General features: G+C 36.9%; 1 protein-coding gene across 2 annotated transcripts in view; it reads left to right on the top strand.

Moving 5' to 3' along the window:
- Positions 1 to 19028, top strand: part of znrf3 (zinc and ring finger 3) — a 93938-nt gene that overhangs the window by 65204 nt on the left and 9706 nt on the right. For both annotated transcript variants that reach the window (XM_067439402.1, XM_067439403.1), the window contains exon 3: positions 14077 to 14151. In XM_067439402.1, coding sequence (XP_067295503.1) covers positions 14077 to 14151 — 75 coding nt within the window. The remainder of the gene's footprint in view (positions 1 to 14076; positions 14152 to 19028) is intronic.

The following is a 19028-nucleotide window of genomic DNA, read 5'->3' as shown; positions in this document are numbered from 1 at the left end:
GATCCTGCCTTTTGCCACACTCGCTCTATTCCCTTTTCCCATCACATATCAGATCGGAAAGGCATTTATTTTCAATAAAAAGTGAGAAAATGTTTGAAAAGTGGAAATAAAGCGTCAAACGTGTTTAATAATAAGTGCTTCTCGGTTAGGGGTAGGCCTAGGAAAACAGACGTGCTGAATTAGAATAGAGACGATAAAAGTTAGTGGGGTGGGGTGGGGGGCGCAAAACTTCATCTCGCCTAGGGCAACCAAAGAGCTAGAGCCGGCCCTGGCACGAAGCCACCGGCTTGTGTGTCAGGTAAAGATACGCTTGTTAAAGTGTGAGACGTGTGAGCGCAGGGAGGAATTGTGGGTGGTTGAATTACAGCTCTCTGGAGTAGAAGGGACAATAGAGCAAGAGGGAGAGTTCTTCTCCTGTTTCCTGCTCTCAGAACAGCCTTGAGAAAGATGAATGAATGAGAGGCCGAGGTGGAAAAAACGAAATGAACGTGTGAGAGGAAGCGAGGAGTTTCCATCAGATTTCTTCGTTCATTGAAGAGAGAGACACCTCGTTTTTTTGTGTGTGCTTGTATCAAAGTGCTCCCCCCGCCCTGCTCGAAATCATTGAAGTCTTCTGGTAAATCCCCCCGCTGCAAGGGTTAATCTATGTGCTGGAAAGCCGTTGTGGTCTTGTATAGGCCGAGTCTAAACCTGCTGTTCTGTTTGCCCGGGGAGAAACGCAGCTCGCCAAATGCAGATCCCATTACAAAGACGCAGACGCACACACAAAGTGACACACACACACACACACACACACACACACACACACACACACACACACACACACACAAAGCTTAGCTCAAATATACCCCACACACAGAGAGCCACTTCAAGGGAAGGTTAGATTAGAGAGGTATGAAGGCAGAGAGCTCATGCTCCTTTAATTAAAGTCATTCGCATTCAGCTGTCCTCATTCACCGCAGTGCATAAGCATCTGACGTCTCCATGCTGGCTCATACTCTTCAATCAGAGACCCAAATCAGTTGCATGTTGTTTAATGAATAATTTAACACATTGATTATCTACTTGCACATGTGTGTGTACGTGTGTATATATGTATGTATGTGTGTATATGTATATGTATATGTATATATATATATATATATATATATATATATATATATATATATATATATATATATATATATATATATATATATATATATATATATATATATATATATATATATATATATATAATCACACACGCACACACACTTTTAACGTATGCATGTATGTATTTTTGGATTAATCATTTCTTGACCCATATTTTTTATATTGCTTTGAGCTATTTATTAGTAGTAGTAGTATTGTTTATCATCATTATTAGACTTCATGTGAATGCATATGATTAATGAATGAATGAATGAATGAGGCATTTTGAATGAATGAGGCATTTTATATAGCGCTTTCATATGTACTACTGTACACCCAAAGCGCTTTACACTCATGTCAGGGGTCTCTCCTCAACCACCTCCATTTGGATGATGCGACGGCAGCCACAGTACATCAGCACCAGTGCGCTCACCACACACCAGCGATAGATGGAGAGGAGAGAGGGTGATAGAGCCAATTCAGTGGATGGGGATTATAGGAGGCCATGATTGGTAAGGGCCAATCGAGGGAATTTGGCCAGGACACCGGGGTTACACCACTACTCTTTTACGAGAAGTGCAATGGGATTTTGAATGACCACAGAGAGTCGGGACCTCGGTTTAACGTCTCATCCGAAGGACGGATTAATTTCATTTTAATATTGTCAGTCATCTTGATCATGATCATTTAGTTTGGGTTTTGTGCTAACTCATGTGTTATTTTATTTCAGTTGAATGATTAATAGTAAAGAAAGTCAGACATGGACATTTAAAGGACAACTGAGGTGAAAAATGAACCTAGGGGTAATTAACACACCGAGTAGATCGTTCTCTGGGATGCATTTTCATGAAAATCGAATGTAAAGAGTTTTATCTCTAAAAACAGATGAGCTTATAACGCTGTGTATGGGGCATAGGATAAGTAAAATTAAATTGCTAGTTAATACCACTAACAAGGCTCAAAATAGCCTCACACTAACACGGTAGCATAATGAGGGTCCCTACATGCAAACCGAAGCATTGAGAACTTTATAAGTGAACAAACAGTTTAATAAGAAGATACTTTATAAAGACAGTACATTACATGCTTACAGACAGGCGCCATCTTGGAAAACAGTCTCGACGAGTCGACCCACGAACTCAGTGCTAAGTGATGAACTGTAACTTGCAGCATTCATGGCTCAACTCGTCGAGACCTGTCCTTTAAGTTTGTAGGCAGGTTTTTAGCGTAGTTCTACTGGTTGTATAGATTGTGTTGATGCTGACCTCTTTGGGATGCCACATTTTTAAACTCTCTGTGACCCTGGGCAGCCCTTTGTGTCTGATTGTCTTAAAACAGTGTCAGCAGAGCGTCTCCCTGCAGTGTTAACTTTATTAAAGATAACTAATGCGTGTGTTTGTTTGCCTCGTGCTGTGGTACCCAGGGCCGGCTCTAGCTCTTTGGTTGCCCTAGGCGAGATGAAGTTTTGCGCCCCCCACCCCACCCCACTAACTTTTATCGTCTCTATTCTAATTCAGCACGTCTGTTTTCCTAGGCCTACCCCTAACCGAGAAGCACTTATTATTAAACACGTTTGACGCTTTATTTCCACTTTTCAAACATTTTCTCACTTTTTATTGAAAATAAATGCCTTTCCGATCTGATATGTGATGGGAAAAGGGAATAGAGCGAGTGTGGCAAAAGGCAGGATCGAACCTCTGATCGATCTGCATCAAATCTTGATGCCATGCGTCTTACCACTACACTACAGCCACTGTAAAGAATTAGGTGAACACAGCATATTTGTGTTTAATGTAAATAATATGGCATCTTTCATTAGGCTGCTCCAGTAAAAAAAAAAAAAAAAAAAACGAGAGGCCGTATTTATTTCCTTCCGACGCCCACGTAGAGAGTGTTTGTACTTTTCATAAATAACATGCATACGTTATCCATATTCATAACGAACTGGACTTTGATATTTAAATGACATCCATTTAGGTTATTGTAGATTATTGTCAGTGAAGTTATAGAAAACTAGCAAGTGATAGCTTAGTGACAATATTAATAATATTTATAAAATAAATATTAGTTGATAAGATTGATAAGTAATTTTATTTTGTTTGACAACTTATTGGCTGAGATAAGAAGACTTACCTCTATACTGGGCTTTCTTTCGATTTTCTTCCTTTCTTTTTTTCTCTTTTTCCATCCCTGTGCATCCGCGGGTTTAGACGCCTCACTTTTGATGAACGCGCAAGATGAGCACTTGCCTGACCTAAAGCCTGAACTAATAATCAATAATCACCATCAATTCAATCTAATAATCAGGTTGATAAGTAATTAAACGTGTGGCTGAGGGGGCGCCCTATGATGATCATGTTTAATGAACATTATGTTGTATTTCGCTTGTTCCGATTCTATGCTTAATGGGAAGTATGGGCGGCACTAGAGCGCGCTCGCGCCCCTAACACAATTGTCGCCCTAGGCAACCGCCTAGCTCGCCTATAGCAAACGCCGGCCCTGGTGGTACCCTTATTAAATCTAAACTCGCCTGGATTGAGTTATCATTGACAGGGAATTCACAGCACACACTTACTTAATAATGACTTCTTTGGTGAAAGCTCTGAATGCTCCACTGTACTGAGCAAGAGCGTTTAAAAGAGAGTTTCTGAATGGTGTACGTGACATTGTTGAGCCTCAGAAATGCAATTAGCTTCACTTTTCCCCTGTACAGCTACAAGGATAGGCTATGCTGGCAAAACTGCGATGACTGCTTTTTCTTGTTTTAAAATAAAATAAAATAAAAATTAAGTCTCTTTGTGACTGTGAGCTTGGATATGTCAACTGTTACTGGCTCTTTAAAGTCAACATGAAAACAACTAACTTTTTGATACAAATACAACATTCAACATTCATACAAACCATAGTTGTATGTTGGTTTGGTGTGTATATATATATCAAACCAACATACAACTATGGTGACTTTTTTGTTTTTTGTTGAGTTCACTTTAAACTTTAAACTTGCCTTAAAATGTGTTTCTTTCAAAACTCTTGCAACATACCTCACCTCAAATTTAGTATGAGGGGAGAAAGAAAAGACAGAATTGTTTACTTTTCCTGTGCATGGTTAAGGCTGGAAAACCGGTCTAAAAACAAAACATACACCCAAAAGGAGAGTGAGAGGAAAGCAAAAAAAAAAAAAAAATGAGGGGGAAATTTAATTAGCGGTTGTCCATCCTGAGGCACAGGGTTTGCAGTCACCAGAGTTAGCGGGAAGCCAATGGGCTTTAAATTAGTGGCTGCATTTTTTGACTGATCGTTGAGTGCAGGGAAGGGAGGGAGGGGGGGGGGGGTTGGGGGGCTTGAGAATGATAAATGGAGAAGAGGGCAATTTTACGACCCCTCAGGAAGTTGCTGCCATAGCCGGGAACCAAAGCTGGAGTTCATTCTATTAATGATGAAATAATGAACACAGATTCTCCCACAGAACGTCCGATGACATCACCAGTTTCTTGTCATTGAGGCACCGCTGATAGATCTAGTGGGTATCATCTGGAGAGGAACATTTATTTCTTCCAAATCAACACCATTTGATTTAATACATCCACATGCAGCTGTTGAATGAGAAGAAATCCACATCCACAAGAGCTAATATGCTAGTGATGGAGTTTTAGAGGCAGAAAAATTCAATGGACTGGTAATTATAGACTGGCATGTCAGTTTAGCTAGTTTCAACTTTTAGCTGAGCCATTGCCACAATTTGTTGTGCTATCTAAATTATCCCATCCATCCATCCATCCATCCATCCATCCGGTTGTTGTTCTGTCTGTCCATCTGCCCATCGATCCTTTCGTCCGTTTGTTGTTCCATCTGTCCGTCCATCCGTTATGTCCATTTGAAAGTTGCATTAAACATGAAACAGCAGTCTTTCTATCCTGTGAGTTATTCTTTGGCTGCACAGTTGCAGGGCCTTGTATTTTCCTCGTGACAGAGTCAGTCCCTTATTTTCTGGTTATGCAACAGGTGCTGGGAGAGTTGAGAGATTTTGTTAGAGGAGAGAAAGTGAATGGCTGACTGGAAATATGAAAATATTAAAAGGTTTATATTGTATGGTGATTTGAAGAAATCAATGCATTGTGCAGGAAGGAAATATGTTTAGATTTATTTTTAAACTGATGTAATCCAGGGAGTCAAACTATCCGTAAATGAAATGAATGGCAGCTTTATTCACCTGAACTAGCGGGTGCATTTTATAAGCAGCACACTCCTAAAGTTGGCTAATTAACAGGTGAATGTTCCCTCTGTGAAACAAGTTCATAAAAACATTGTTAATTAGCTGTAAAACGCATTATGTCATTATAAGGTTATTTTGAAGTTATTTAGCCCAATCTACAACACTTACCTGAACCTAGCCTTATCTTTTCAGTCCTTCAAACTGTTATTGCTTACAGCATGAAACTGAACTCAGAACAGGTCTGAACAAGAAGCTGACCTGTAGTCCAGGGTCTTCTGGTGCCTTCCCTCAAATTATCCTATATTAGTTCTGCACTACTTAACAGGGGCCTCCAGTGAGACTGGCATCTCGGATAGGTCGCTGCGCCCACGGACCGGGCCAAAACCAAGACCTGTTTTTCAGTAAATAACCATTGACTGTGTGAAGGCATGTTATTAAGACCCATTTACCTCTCTACTAAATGTCAGTTTAGAGTAAAGGCAAGATTTAAATCAAACTTTTGTCTCAGAGGTCTCCATCTGTTTGCAGCAGTTCAGTCACGTCTAGAGCTAGTTTACTGCTCCTGTGTGAACTCTTAAGTGATGCCTTTAAATGAGCAGTTTAAAAAGTCAAGGGTTGTGAAATAAAGGATTTTTTGGGTGTGTATACATTTTATTCCTTATAGAACAATTATTTTGTACTATAAGGTTCTGTACAATTTGCTGATTTCCCTGTAAGATGTGCATGTTGATACCTTAGTACAATCGTTCACTGTTTCCACTAAAAAAAATAAGCAGCATTTCAACATTGATAATAATAAGACATGCAGTTTTGGCATTACAGGAATAAATTACATTTTATAATAAATTAAAATGAATTATTATTTTTTTGTGGATAAAATAAAGGCAGCCTTTAGAGAGAGAAAAAAAGACTTGAATAGTGCATATTTATAGCTATAATGAACTGTTTAGTGTAAATAAATGAAGGGGAAAATCTAAATAATTCAATGAAATCTAAAACTGAAAAAGAGCCGTTTCTGTCCAAATGCCTTTTGTTTTTCTTGAACGATTTTATATACTTCCAGGCAGAGTTGCTGAGAGAAAGGAAATTTAATTTAGCACTAGTTTTGTACTGTGATTTGTGTTACTACATGACTTTTACAAGCTTCATAAACATTTTTCACCCATAAAAATAGTTTTAAGTGGTAACACACTGTACTCATGGTTGCTGTAAAATTCAGCCATTGTTGCTTAATGGACTCTTTTGTCCATAAGACAAATATTAAACCATAAGTGTAAGTGTGTGTTCTAGTTAAGGGTTCTTCCAGCTTGTTGGCAGCAAGTATTGTGTGGCACATTTACACAGCTTCTAAGAAATGCATTTTGGTGCTGTTTTTGGACAGTGTTAAACTGTTTACCACAGTAACAAACATATCTAAATGGTACAAAGTATACAGTACATCAGTAATGTACAAAGAATTAGCTTTTTACATGTAAAATGATAATCACATGGTATTCTCTGCAGAACTTTAGAGTAACATATTATAGAACTGATCAGTCTGAACACAGTGCCATCAGATACCTTTACACTTTTCCTCATTGATATGAAAATGCAATACTTGAACGCTTACTTTTTACTGTTAAAAATACTGAGTCTTTTTGCATCTATAGTTCCATTTAAAAGGATAGTTCACCCAAAAATTAACATGTGATGTTTATCTGCTTACCCCCAGTGCATCAGAGATGTAGGTGTGTTTGTTTCTTAAATAGAACATATATGAAGATTTTTAACTCCAACCGTTGCTCATATAATGCATGTCAATGGGGTGTTTTCTATGAGAGTCACTATGAGAGTAAAAAACACACAGACACACAAATCCATATTATACCCTTTGGCTCGTGGCGACACGTTGATGTCTTAAAACACGAAACGATCGGTTTCTGCGAGAAACCAAACAGTATTTGTGTTTTTTTGTGTGTGTGTTTTTTTACCTCATATCAGACGAATCTCATTCATTAATTCCGCCGGAGAAGGTCAAAACATGGCGTGATCATATATATATATATATATATATATATATATATATATATATATATATATATATATATATATATATATATATATATATATATATATATATATATATATATATATAACATTTTGTTTTAAAAACTTTCCTCTAGCTCTACAAGGTCATGGGTTCGATTCCCAGGGAAAGCAAGAATTGACAATAATGTAAAAATGTGTACCTTGAATGCAATGTAAGTTGCTTTGGATAAAAGCGTCTGCCAAAATGCTTAAATAATGAAAAAACAAAAGGATGTAAGTGTCGACAAGAGCATGGTTGTGTGCAAGCTTTACAACAAGGCGTATTTGTGTATCACCGCAGCAGATCGAGCCTCAAATATCACAAATATGCTTTTGCTACACTTAATGGCAAACATTGCACTGGTCTGCTGGACTGAAATTAATAAACAATATTTTGTTGAGTAAGCTTATGTATTCAGTCATTATTCAAAGGTATACTAAAAATCCATGTGAAAAATTACTTCTCATTGTTCTCAGGTCAAATATTTATATGCAATTAAAATGCGATTCATTTCAATTAATTAATTACAAAGCCTCTAATTAATTAGATAATGTTTTAATCGAGGTTTAATCGAGTCCCGGCCCTTATATATATGAGGATACTATATATATATATATCCTCATTTCCTTATTATTCGACCAGTCGAATGAGGCATCCATGTAAATATATATCTATGATCACGCCGGGTTTTTGGCCTTACTTGACGGAAGTAATGGCATTGGGAATACTAGATGAGATTCGTCTGATATAAGGTAAAAAAAAATAACACATACTGTTCGGTTTCTCGCAGAAACCGATCATTTCCTGTCTTAAGACATCAATGTATCGTCACAAGCAGCAGGGTTTAATATGGATTCGAATGTCAGTAAATATAACCTAAAAAAATGAAAGCAAAAGAGCAGCTCTAGCCTGTCTATTTAGCGTTAAGTGCTGTGGTTCAAGAAAGGACTTCAGTGTAAACTTAAGCTAAGTGTGTTGTTTGGATTTTCGTGTTAAATGTAGCCCAGGCAAACCCAAGCAGTGAAGAGACTGTGAGAAACCAAGTAGGCACAGTTTTGTACTTTGCTGACTTGGATGATTATTTTATTTTCCCTTTTTCTGCTATTTCCATTTTTCCCTTCAAGAATTGGGGACTTGCCTAAGTAATGTCTTGGCACATTCAGAGAAAATATAGGGTGATAAAAAAATCCTACCACATGTAAGTAAACTCTAAATTAGAAAAGTATGCCTTTATCTTTGAGGAATCCCAACGGCCAGAAGGCAACCTGAAATTACAGCGTAATGGCAAAGCTTTGCTTTGTGAGGACTTAATTACTTTAATTATAGCAATGCAGAGAGTGAGTGCGTAGGATTGCTGAAAGAGTAGGAGAAATCGAGAGGAAAAAAATGCAGAGATGTTTGCTTCAAGGGTCTGTAAATTGATTGTAGCACACCTGTACATCACAGTCACCTGTTTTGCATAAGTTGATGTAGTTCTTTTTAGCAATCATTGCAATTTCAACTATATATTTTGCATCCTTTACCACATTTGTTTTTGCTACAGTAATCGTTGAGTAATAGTACCTTCTTAGTGCTCTATGATTTCCCTGTTGTGGAAAATGCAGACATGGAATCCAGTCACAATATCTGGTCAATTAATTCTAATGAAAAAATGGTTTGTTTAGACAGTTCCATAAAAAGGATTCACTTATTTCAGTCTCTGTTCACAAATCCTTCCATATTACTTTACATCTTTATTCATAACAAATTAACAAAATACATTCTTTCAGTCACGTTAATGCACCGGTTAATGCAAATGTTGTGGGAACTTTAGTTCAAAACACTTTTCAATGCAGCAGAAATATACTGTGTGACTGGTTATCAAATTATAAATTATATCACAAGATTGTTTTATATCTCAAAAGATTTTGTATCCCACTCAAGTAGCTTTAATGTAGTTAGTTAGTTTTTGTAAGTAGATAACTACTTATTTAGCTACAGTTTCAAAGTGGATTCCTCAACACTGCTGGTGGCCATTGTGTGCAGGACTCCTGAACAAGGTGTGTGTGTGTGTGTGTGTAGGTGGGAGTTTGTGTGGTGGTCTTTGGTTTGTCTTTAGAAGCTTTTTTTTTCTGTTGTTAGGCAAGTTGTTACATCGCAGCGCTTGCTCAAAGTAGATTCCATGTCTCTTGTTTCTGGCCTGTTCCACACGTGCACACTCTCTCACTCTGTTTCTCTCTTTCTCTCTTATTTTTTTCAGTCAGCCAGATCTCCAACCCCTCATTTTACTCCTAAAGCTCTTTTATCAAGCGCTATTAATAATTAACTGAAATTGCAATCTTCAAAAGAGCCGAAACACAGCTGAACCGTTCGAAGCACATTGATGTGGAGCAAACAAGGTAGAGCGAGAGTTCAGTCTATTTCCGCATTCCTTTGGATCAGTCAATCAGCTAAACGGTAGTATGAATCTAATAGTTGACAAGACATAAACAGTCATTAACTTCCACTTTGTTTTCATCTCTCGAGGTGTTCCCTCATTCAGCGTCAAAAGAATGCCTTTAGATTCTCTCATGTGTTTCTCATTCCAATGTTTACTGAGCATATTCACTTTTAAATGAAAATGACAGATCTCATCAAAGACAGTAAAGTATGTCTTCTTCGGGCATAATAAAAGATTTCCAAAATGAAGACCATTGTGTGATTTATCTCTCAAATAGGCCTTTCCCTCCCATGATGATTTTAAAAAAAAAAGACCTCTTGAAATTTGCTTGCTTTGTCCAATATTATGGGGAGATGCCAGGACAAGAAAGGTAGAGAATGGTTTCAGTTAATGTGCCAAATATTTGCTTTGTCCTTTCATTTTGAATTTGAGTTTGGTAGTATTGCTTCATAACCTCTCACCCAACCCCTCGGCGGGATACAACTGCAGTCCCCTGAGTTTTCTGTGGGTTGTTTTTGTTCTCTTGCACTTTCTTGCTCAAGCTTTAACAGAAGTCAGAATGGGAATTGGTTTCACTGTCATTTTCCTGTGGGATTCAGTAAGTCTTGTGTTGAAAAAAACATTTATGATTTGATAATGAATGTTGGCGTCAACATTGTTAAAAATGTTCCAATGTTTTATTTGGACTTGTAAGTTACTATTTAGCAAGATCAGCTTACCACATCTCCAGACTCACCATTGTGTGTGGCAGATATCAAAATACAAAATTGCATGGTTAATATGTCAGCTTCCAGCCAGGGTTTAGTTAAATTTTGCTATGTTCAACCTCTAAAACAGAAAATTTGTGCCTGTCAATTAGGGGTGTAACGGTACATTTATTTGTCGGGGGATGTCATAATTCGGTGCATACAGTCAGACGATAAAAACAGTCAGTCACAAGCATTCCACACTTCAATTGAGAAGGAAGCGTGAATTTGTCTGGCTGTCACCAGACCAAGCTCAATTTAAGATTGAATATTGTTCTGGGGAGTCTGCTCTGTATTTTCTACTGCACAGGAGGTGTGATAAACGAGCATTATTAAATTACTCTGTACACAATTGGATAGTCCTTCAACCAATCAGACCAGAAGAGGCGGGATCAACGGGCAACGACCCATCACTTCTCGATCTGTCATCATGTTAAACCCACCAATACGCGCCTGGTAGATAAGCCAGTCTTTGATTGGTTCCTGCTAAAGTGAAACAGAAGGAGTATAAATGAATGTACAGGTTTCCAGACTGAGGTGCAGGACGAAATCAAATCGGCGGCAGATCAGGCTGGGCTTACCCAGTCTTTGTGCGTATTGCAACCCTGTTTGCTAACCAACACAACAGGAAAAAGAGCAGCGAAAGAGACCCATCTAGATCTACGCATCAACCCCAAACAAGTTCAGATGGCAAGTTCCGAGCTTGCTAGTAGCCTATACGATTTATTTCGATTAATTTGTGTGCATTTCACAAACTTCACAGAAAGGAAACTGAGACAGCAGAAAATGGAATCCTGTTTGTTTTCTTTATTTTTTGTTTTTGTGAGACACAATACACAAATAAAAATAGACCCTTTGGAATAATGTATTTCTCTTATCAGTATGACCATAAATTTGTATGTAAATTTTTTTAGTTTCCGCTAAAACAAAATAATTTGGCATTGTGCCGATTTGTCGTTGGAACTGTTACTGATACCGTCCAGTGATGAAATATGCGTATCCTGGAAATGAAAATGTTCTCCTCCTCACTCAACTTAAAGCAAAATATTGAATTTGTATTCATGTATGTCCATGGACATACTTGAATACAAATTCAATATGTGATGTAATTCAAGTATGGCCATGTGTGATGTCAAAACGGATGGAATTCTCCCAGATGAATGCATGTGCCCATCAACAATCAACAAGGTCATATAGACCACAAAATCAACAATGTCAAAACAATGTGTTTCTGGTTTTGAGGGAAAGATAACCTTGTTCAGCTTCCCAAATAACCCAGAGTTAAGGAAAGGATGAAGTTTGTGTTTCTGGAGAAGCAACAGAGTTCAGCGAGTGTGTTTGTTTGTTCCCACCAGTCACGAGTCGAAACCATAGGCAGTGAGTGAAACTGCATCAAATGTCTTTGGCAATCGACGTGTAAGTGCATATAATGTAAACAACACAGACGTACAGTGAATCAAAAGTTATCCTGGGATAATGCCATGAGGTATTTGTGTGTGTGCTTGTGACTCTTTAGCTCCACCCACTGCACAACTTCATGAGTTTGGATATTTTCGGACGTAATTGGTACATTGTATCTTTCTTTTATAAATATAATAAAACTAAAGACTCTTCGGAGATATGAAAGATGCAAACTACTATATAGGTACTTAAGTTTAACATGAGACTGACAGAATTCCCCCCACCCCCTTAATCAATTAGAATAATAAATCAACAATTCCTTATTTTTTTTTATTTTAAGAAATAATGCTAATGTAAATGCTAACGCCTATCTAACAACATTATCCAGATGTGTTAGTCACCTGAGCTAGGCAGATAAAGGCTACAGGAAGGCATAAAAAAACACTTTTTTCACTTATTTTTCATTATTCTATTTATTTTTTACTTTTATAACACAACACAATAGATGCTTTTCAGTTTTGTAGCTGATTGTGACTAAATACCTTTTTTTTTATCAGACCTACAAAAACTGACATGCAAGAGTGCATTCTGTTTACTGCTTAGTCTACTCAATACACTAAAGGACTGTACCAACTACCACAGGGGGGACGAAATGATGCTATAGGTGGAACAAATTATAATTTACACTACTGTGTGTTGAAAATAAATTAAAAGACAACTAGCATTGGGGATTTGTTGCTTTTTGCTCTTGTTGTACCAGATTTGTAACAAAACCGAGCTATGTCTATCATTCTATCTAATACTCTAGATGATCATGTGCTATGCAATTTTTACTTTAAAAACTACTAAATCCCAACCTAAACTTGCTTTCTAATTTAGGCCTTTTAAGTGAGACTTTGAATAAATGAACAGTAAACTGCGGGTACATCTATTGTTTGTTAAAATGTCTCTACAACACACAAACTCCCAGACATGCATAATCACAAAGGCAGTGTGTGGAGAGGCCATGCCTGCTCTCATAGTACCCAGAATGCCTTGGGTTTGGAAAGGTGCCATCCCTTTGCTACTCTGATAACAGAGTTATAGAGCTGCGCATTGTCGCTTTGATCTCTTTATTTTCCTTTTTTTTTGTTTCAGCCTGTTCTTTTCTCTTTCGCTTGAGTGGAGTTGGAACATACCCAGCCGTCAGTGTGTAAACAAAATGCTTTTCTGACAATGTGATGTCGATCATCTATTAAAATAATAAAACAATGAACCTCAAGATGGCAATGAAATGGTGAACAAATGAAAACACAACTTAAGCACATTGATCAAATCTTTGAACTGTAGTTATGTACAGAAAGCCACTGTAACCATCACAAAGTACTTGTTCTGCACACTGACTCATGTGAGCCATCTAGCTGAAGTGTAAGAGTGACCTCTATTGGCTGGGAGAGAAACGGGTAGAACATTTAACATGGTGTGGGAGTATTTCACTTGAACCTCAAGAAAAGAGTCACATTACTCAAGTGTTTTAAAAATGGGCTGCTTTTAAATGAATCCAAATCTTTTAAATTAAGAAAAACTTTTGATGTGGAGCGAACAGTTGCTCTTATTTTAAGCATTTGGGGTTTGCGGTCTTACGGTTTCTTGTATTTTGAATTGTTGTCTTTTCCTATAAATGCAGAAATTACCATAGTTGACAAAAATGGAACGCAATGAAAGCTTTCAAAAAATCTAAATATTTGTTGAAAATCTGAAGTTAATTTAATTTAAAGTACTAAAATTACTTCTATAGTAAAACCGATTCAAATTGAATCAAAATATAAAAAATTTAAAAAATAAAAACTACAAAAGCACTTTATAAAATTCCTAAAACTTAAAGTAAAATGAAAACTAAACATGAAAATAAAAGTAAATGTTTAAATAAAACAATTATTAGTATGCTTGTAGTATAATAGTTCTATTAATATAAAGAATTCCAAAATAACACTGGTAATTTTCAGCGCTTCAGGGATTTTCTTTCAGCACTGCATTGCCAGTTTTAGATGAGATTTCAGTCCTTCAAGTATAGAAGATACTTGAGACCTTTTTTTGTTTGTCCCCGTCCTCACAGGCGAAGAGAGCTGTTCAGAGAGGGGCCACAGCTGTCATCTTTGACGTCTCTGAAAATCCAGATGCCATCGACCAGGTGAGTGTTTCTAACATCAGTGATGTGCTAACTGTCATGACAGCTGTAACTTAATTTGATGTTTATCAGACACATACTGTATATGCATAATGTATGAAAAACATAAATGTTCATTGGATCCATTATCATAAATGGGTATATAATGTGTTTATATATTTAGTTAATTATGCCAAGCGTTTGTAGATAATTACAGATGCAGATAATATATACTACCGATTGAAAGTTTTAGAACGGTAAGATTCTTAAAATGTTTTTAAAGAAGTCTCTTCTGCTCACCAAGGCTGCATTTATGTTATTAGAGATACAAACAAAGCTGTAATATTATAATATATTATTAAAATTATTAAATTATAAATTATTTTCTATATGAATATATTTTAAAATGTAATTCATTCCTGTGATCTAAAGCTGAATTTTGAGCATCATTACTAGTCTTCTGTTAGGGGTTAACAGCTTATGACCCAGGACCAGTATTGAAATAGTGAAGACAGAGTCAGGATTGCAATTATTTGCAGGATTGCAATAAATAAAAAGAAAAATTTACTTAGAATAGTTTGCAGTTTCAAAAGCAGAAGCCAACTTCAAGTCTCACAAGGAGTTCATAGGCCGCGCTCCCGCTCTCTGTCTCGTTGCCCTGCCCTGCCCTATCGTACATACAATTGTCCCAACACTTATACCGTTTTCAAGGTCTTATCTATCCACATCATTACTGCAATGTGGATGATTCTGATTGGCTCAGAGACAATGCACAGTCATGGTAAATTTCCACTCATGTCAGTTAATCTGATGCACATTTCCATAGACGTGTCACTTGTTGATGCTTTCACCGGAATTAGGCCCGTAGTGACCTTCCAGATCTGGAACAGGCGCCAGCTTGCCCAGAATAACAAGTCCACCCATCTCTTAGGGTGCCCATTGTACACCATTCTCAACACTGATCTGTAACATGGAATACTGCGCACATACACAGATACACAGTCTCTCCAAGGTTGGAGCTGATTAAGCTCCAGTTCTAACCAGTTCTTACCAAAACATACTGATAACATGTGCTTTCTTTCAGTGAGAGGGACACACAATAGTACAGGCAATATTCATCTAGACTTTTTAGTGTTTCAGTTAAAGGAAATATAAAAGGAATAAAATATAATAAATTAAATGAAAGACATTCATATTTCATATCTGGAAGCACTAAGTGAGCAAATTCTGTTGCTGCACTCTTGACATGTTAGGGGTGTGTGATGCCTTAAAAATCTAAACACACGACCTTGTTGCAAGTGTTTAGTGACACATCACACGTCTCTAGGCCAGACCCTCAGTCACTCCTCAGAGACCAAATAAACACTTTAGAAAACAAGAAATAAAAGCAAAATCATAACTGGAAAGAATCATTATAATAATATAGGAAGATAAATATTGATTCAAGTTTTGATTATGAAGTTATTTAGGATATAAATATTTACAGATATATTGAAGCGGCAGTGTATTTCAGAATCGCCCTTTCACTTCAGTGTCACATGATCCTTCAGAAATCATTCTAATATGATGATTTGCTGCTCAAGAAACATGTATGATCATTATCAATGTTGAAACAGTTGTGTAAATCTTTTTTTTAGGATTCTTTGAGGAATAGAAAGTTCAAAAGAACAGCATTTATGAAATATAAATATAAAAAGCCTTTGCAACAATATAAATGTCTATACTGTCACTTGATCAGTTTAATACATCCCTGCTAAATACATGTATATTAATTACTTTGTTCTTTCCCCCAAAAAAGTAAAAAAAAAAAAAATCTTACTGACCCAAAACATTTAAACGGTAGTACAATGTTACAAAAGCTTTTTATTTCAGATTAATGCTGGTCTTTTAATTTTTCTATTGAACAAAGAATTCTAAAAAATAAATAAAAAAATACAGTTGTTTCAACATTGATAATAATCATAAATTTTCCCTGAGCAGTAAATCCTCATATCAGAATGATTTCTGAAGACACTGATGTGACACTGGAGACTGGAGTAATGATGCTCAAAATTCAGCTTTGCATCAAAGGAATAAATGACATCTTAAAATATATTCAAATTGGAAAGTTACTTTATATTTTAATAAGATTTCACAATATTACAGCTTTTTTGTATTTCTAATAACATAAACACAGAAGATTGAAGGTTTACAATCTCAAATTTTGAATTTCAAAATTCCCATTTAGTGTTCAAAGAACTCATGGGTTTGTAATGTGGTTTGTTAATGGAATTACTTTCAATTGGTGGTTATGTCCCAATTTGCATACCTATAATACATAAGAAATTACACTCAATAGTTTGTGGTCAGTAAGATTTATTTGAATTTTCTTTACAAAATCAGTACTTAAATTCAGAAAACTAAGCATTTAATTGATCAAATGTGAGCTTAAAGTCACTGATACTAATAAAAAATGATTCCTGAAAGGTCATGTGACACTGAATACTGGAGTAATGGATGCTGAACATTTAGTTGTTTGTACTGTGCTATATGTTCTTTTGCTGCCGATAGGGAAAATGCCATACTTTTGAGTGTACAGTATATTAATACATTACATTAGTATTTGTGCCTGTGTCATGCCACATCTTATGTATTTTGCATCTTGCTAAGTATTGCAATGTACTGCTACAATATAAATGCTAATTTAGAAAAAGCAAATTAGGCACATTTAGCATACTTTTTTCAACCTATGGCCTAATTCTAGTATTATTTAGTACAGATGGGATGTATTTGTATTTTCTACGTCTAGTTAAATATATTCAGTGGTAAATGAAAGAAGTGTGTTGTCCACTACCACTTTATTTCCATTTACTTAATGGAATCAGTACCGTGGTGCGGCACCTATTCTCACCACTGTCTGTGGAAAAGGCTGATCTGCGGAAGTCCTTTTCTTTGTCTCTGCTTTTGAGAGAGCAAGGGTCTTTTTTTCCACTCCCCTCTCTTTCACTGGTATTTTTCTCTTCCAAACCAGGCCCAGACTTGCTTTTTCCCCCCTCTCCCTCGTTCAGTTGTAAACGGTGTACAGACGAGATAAAAGAGCTTCTGTGTAGACCACATGAAAAGAGTCAGCGCAGTACATTCCAGTGCCAGCACCTCTGTCCAGACTCATTCGGCTTCCTCGGTTGCACAGATTACAGTTTAAAGCCTCAAGGCTTTGGGGAGGACGAGGAGAGTTTTAATCATGGGGCGAAGCATTAAGGGAAAAGCTTTCATCATCACCTGCTAGATACTAACCTAGTTCTTTCTGTCCTTATTCATTTCTCTCTCGCTCTCTCTTTCTCTCCCCCAGTATGCATATGTATATTGCCAGATGCATCTGTGATACCTCAACCTGAAAAATGTATGCTATTGCTTTAAGTGATCTGATTTTTGTCTGATGGATTTAGGACTGCACGATTAATGGCAATTAACCCCAAATCGCGTTTAAACCTATTTGGCTTATTGCGATTTTATGAATTTGCAAAGGCTGTGATAAATTAATTTTATGCTCAGCTTGTTAGTGAAGCACAGCTCTGTGATCAGTAGTAAATCCTGCTTCCTTTGAAAGCACTGCAAGTTTAAGTTTGTTTTAACATGCATTTGAAAAATCAACAAGTGTCAAGCGTGAGTAGCATTTGTGAACAAAAGACAACTTTTAAAGGTGCACTATGTAGTATTTTTTGCAGTAAAATCCACAAAACACCAGGCCAGTGTTATATACAGGTGCTGGTCACATAATTAGAATATCATGAAAAAGATTTATTTTACTAATTCCATTCAAAAAGTGAAATTTGTATATTTCATTCATTACACACAGACTGATGTATGTCAAATGTTTATTTATTTTTTTTGATGATTATTACTGACAACTCCGGAAAATCCTAAATTCAGTATCTCAGTTATTAAATTAAATATTGTTAAAAGGTTCAAAGTTGAAGACACCTGGTGCCACACTCTAGCTAATTAACTCAAAACACCTGCAAAGGCCTTTAAATAGTATCAGTCTAGTTCTGTAGGCTACATAATCATGGGGACGACTGCTGACTTGACAGTTGTCCAAAATATGACCATCGACACCCTGCACAAGGAGGGCAAGACACTAAAGGTCAGTTCAAAGTAGGGCTGGGCGATAAAACGATAATGATAATTATCACGATATAATTTTCCAGAATTGCGCTATGCGTAATTCTGTGCATGCGTATTGCAGACCGGGCTTCTGGGTGCTGCACGCGCTGCTGTTTACAGTCAGTGGCTGACAGGCTTGGAGAATCAGAGTGAAGTGAAGTGAGAAAACTTTGAGGTTGAAGACCAGCTCGGAGGACACAGATAGCGTTGACAAGTTAGTTCGCACAACTTCAGTGGTTTGGAGATATTTTGGTGATCCCATCCGACATAAAATAGCGGCGAAGGCTACGTGGACTGCTTGTTCACGTTCACCACGTGGGATTTAATAATTAAATGATCGTGCTTCTTCTGAGTTCTTCCATATAAAATTGAGCCCAACACAGCGGTAAATCTACATTCACACACAGGCTACACCAAACTATAATCACTAAAACATCGGATTTGTACACGATCGCTATGATAATTGTTTGTCTTTGGTGATGTATTAATGACTCAGCATTGCCTGTATCAAAAGAGAAATAATGTCATCTGGTGTTTAAAATAAATAAAATAGACTAGACAGAGATATGGAGATCAACAAATACTGAACTTTGCTCTCTCCCTCCTCTCGCGGCCAGCCCACTGTCGGTGAGGTGTGTGTGTAGCGCGTGTGCGCGCGTGTGTGTGCGTGTGTGTGCGTGTGTGTGTGTGTGTGTGTGTGTGTGAGATGCACAGGGGACCATTTTTTTTTTTGCCCGTTTGCATATTTAGTGTTTTAC

The sequence above is a fragment of the Pseudorasbora parva genome, chromosome 3 (genome assembly GCF_024679245.1).
Source record: "Pseudorasbora parva isolate DD20220531a chromosome 3, ASM2467924v1, whole genome shotgun sequence".
Classification (NCBI taxonomy): Eukaryota; Metazoa; Chordata; class Actinopteri; order Cypriniformes; family Gobionidae; genus Pseudorasbora; species Pseudorasbora parva.
The sequence above is the reverse complement of the archived record's forward strand: the minus strand, read 5'-3'. Positions and strand labels throughout refer to the sequence as shown.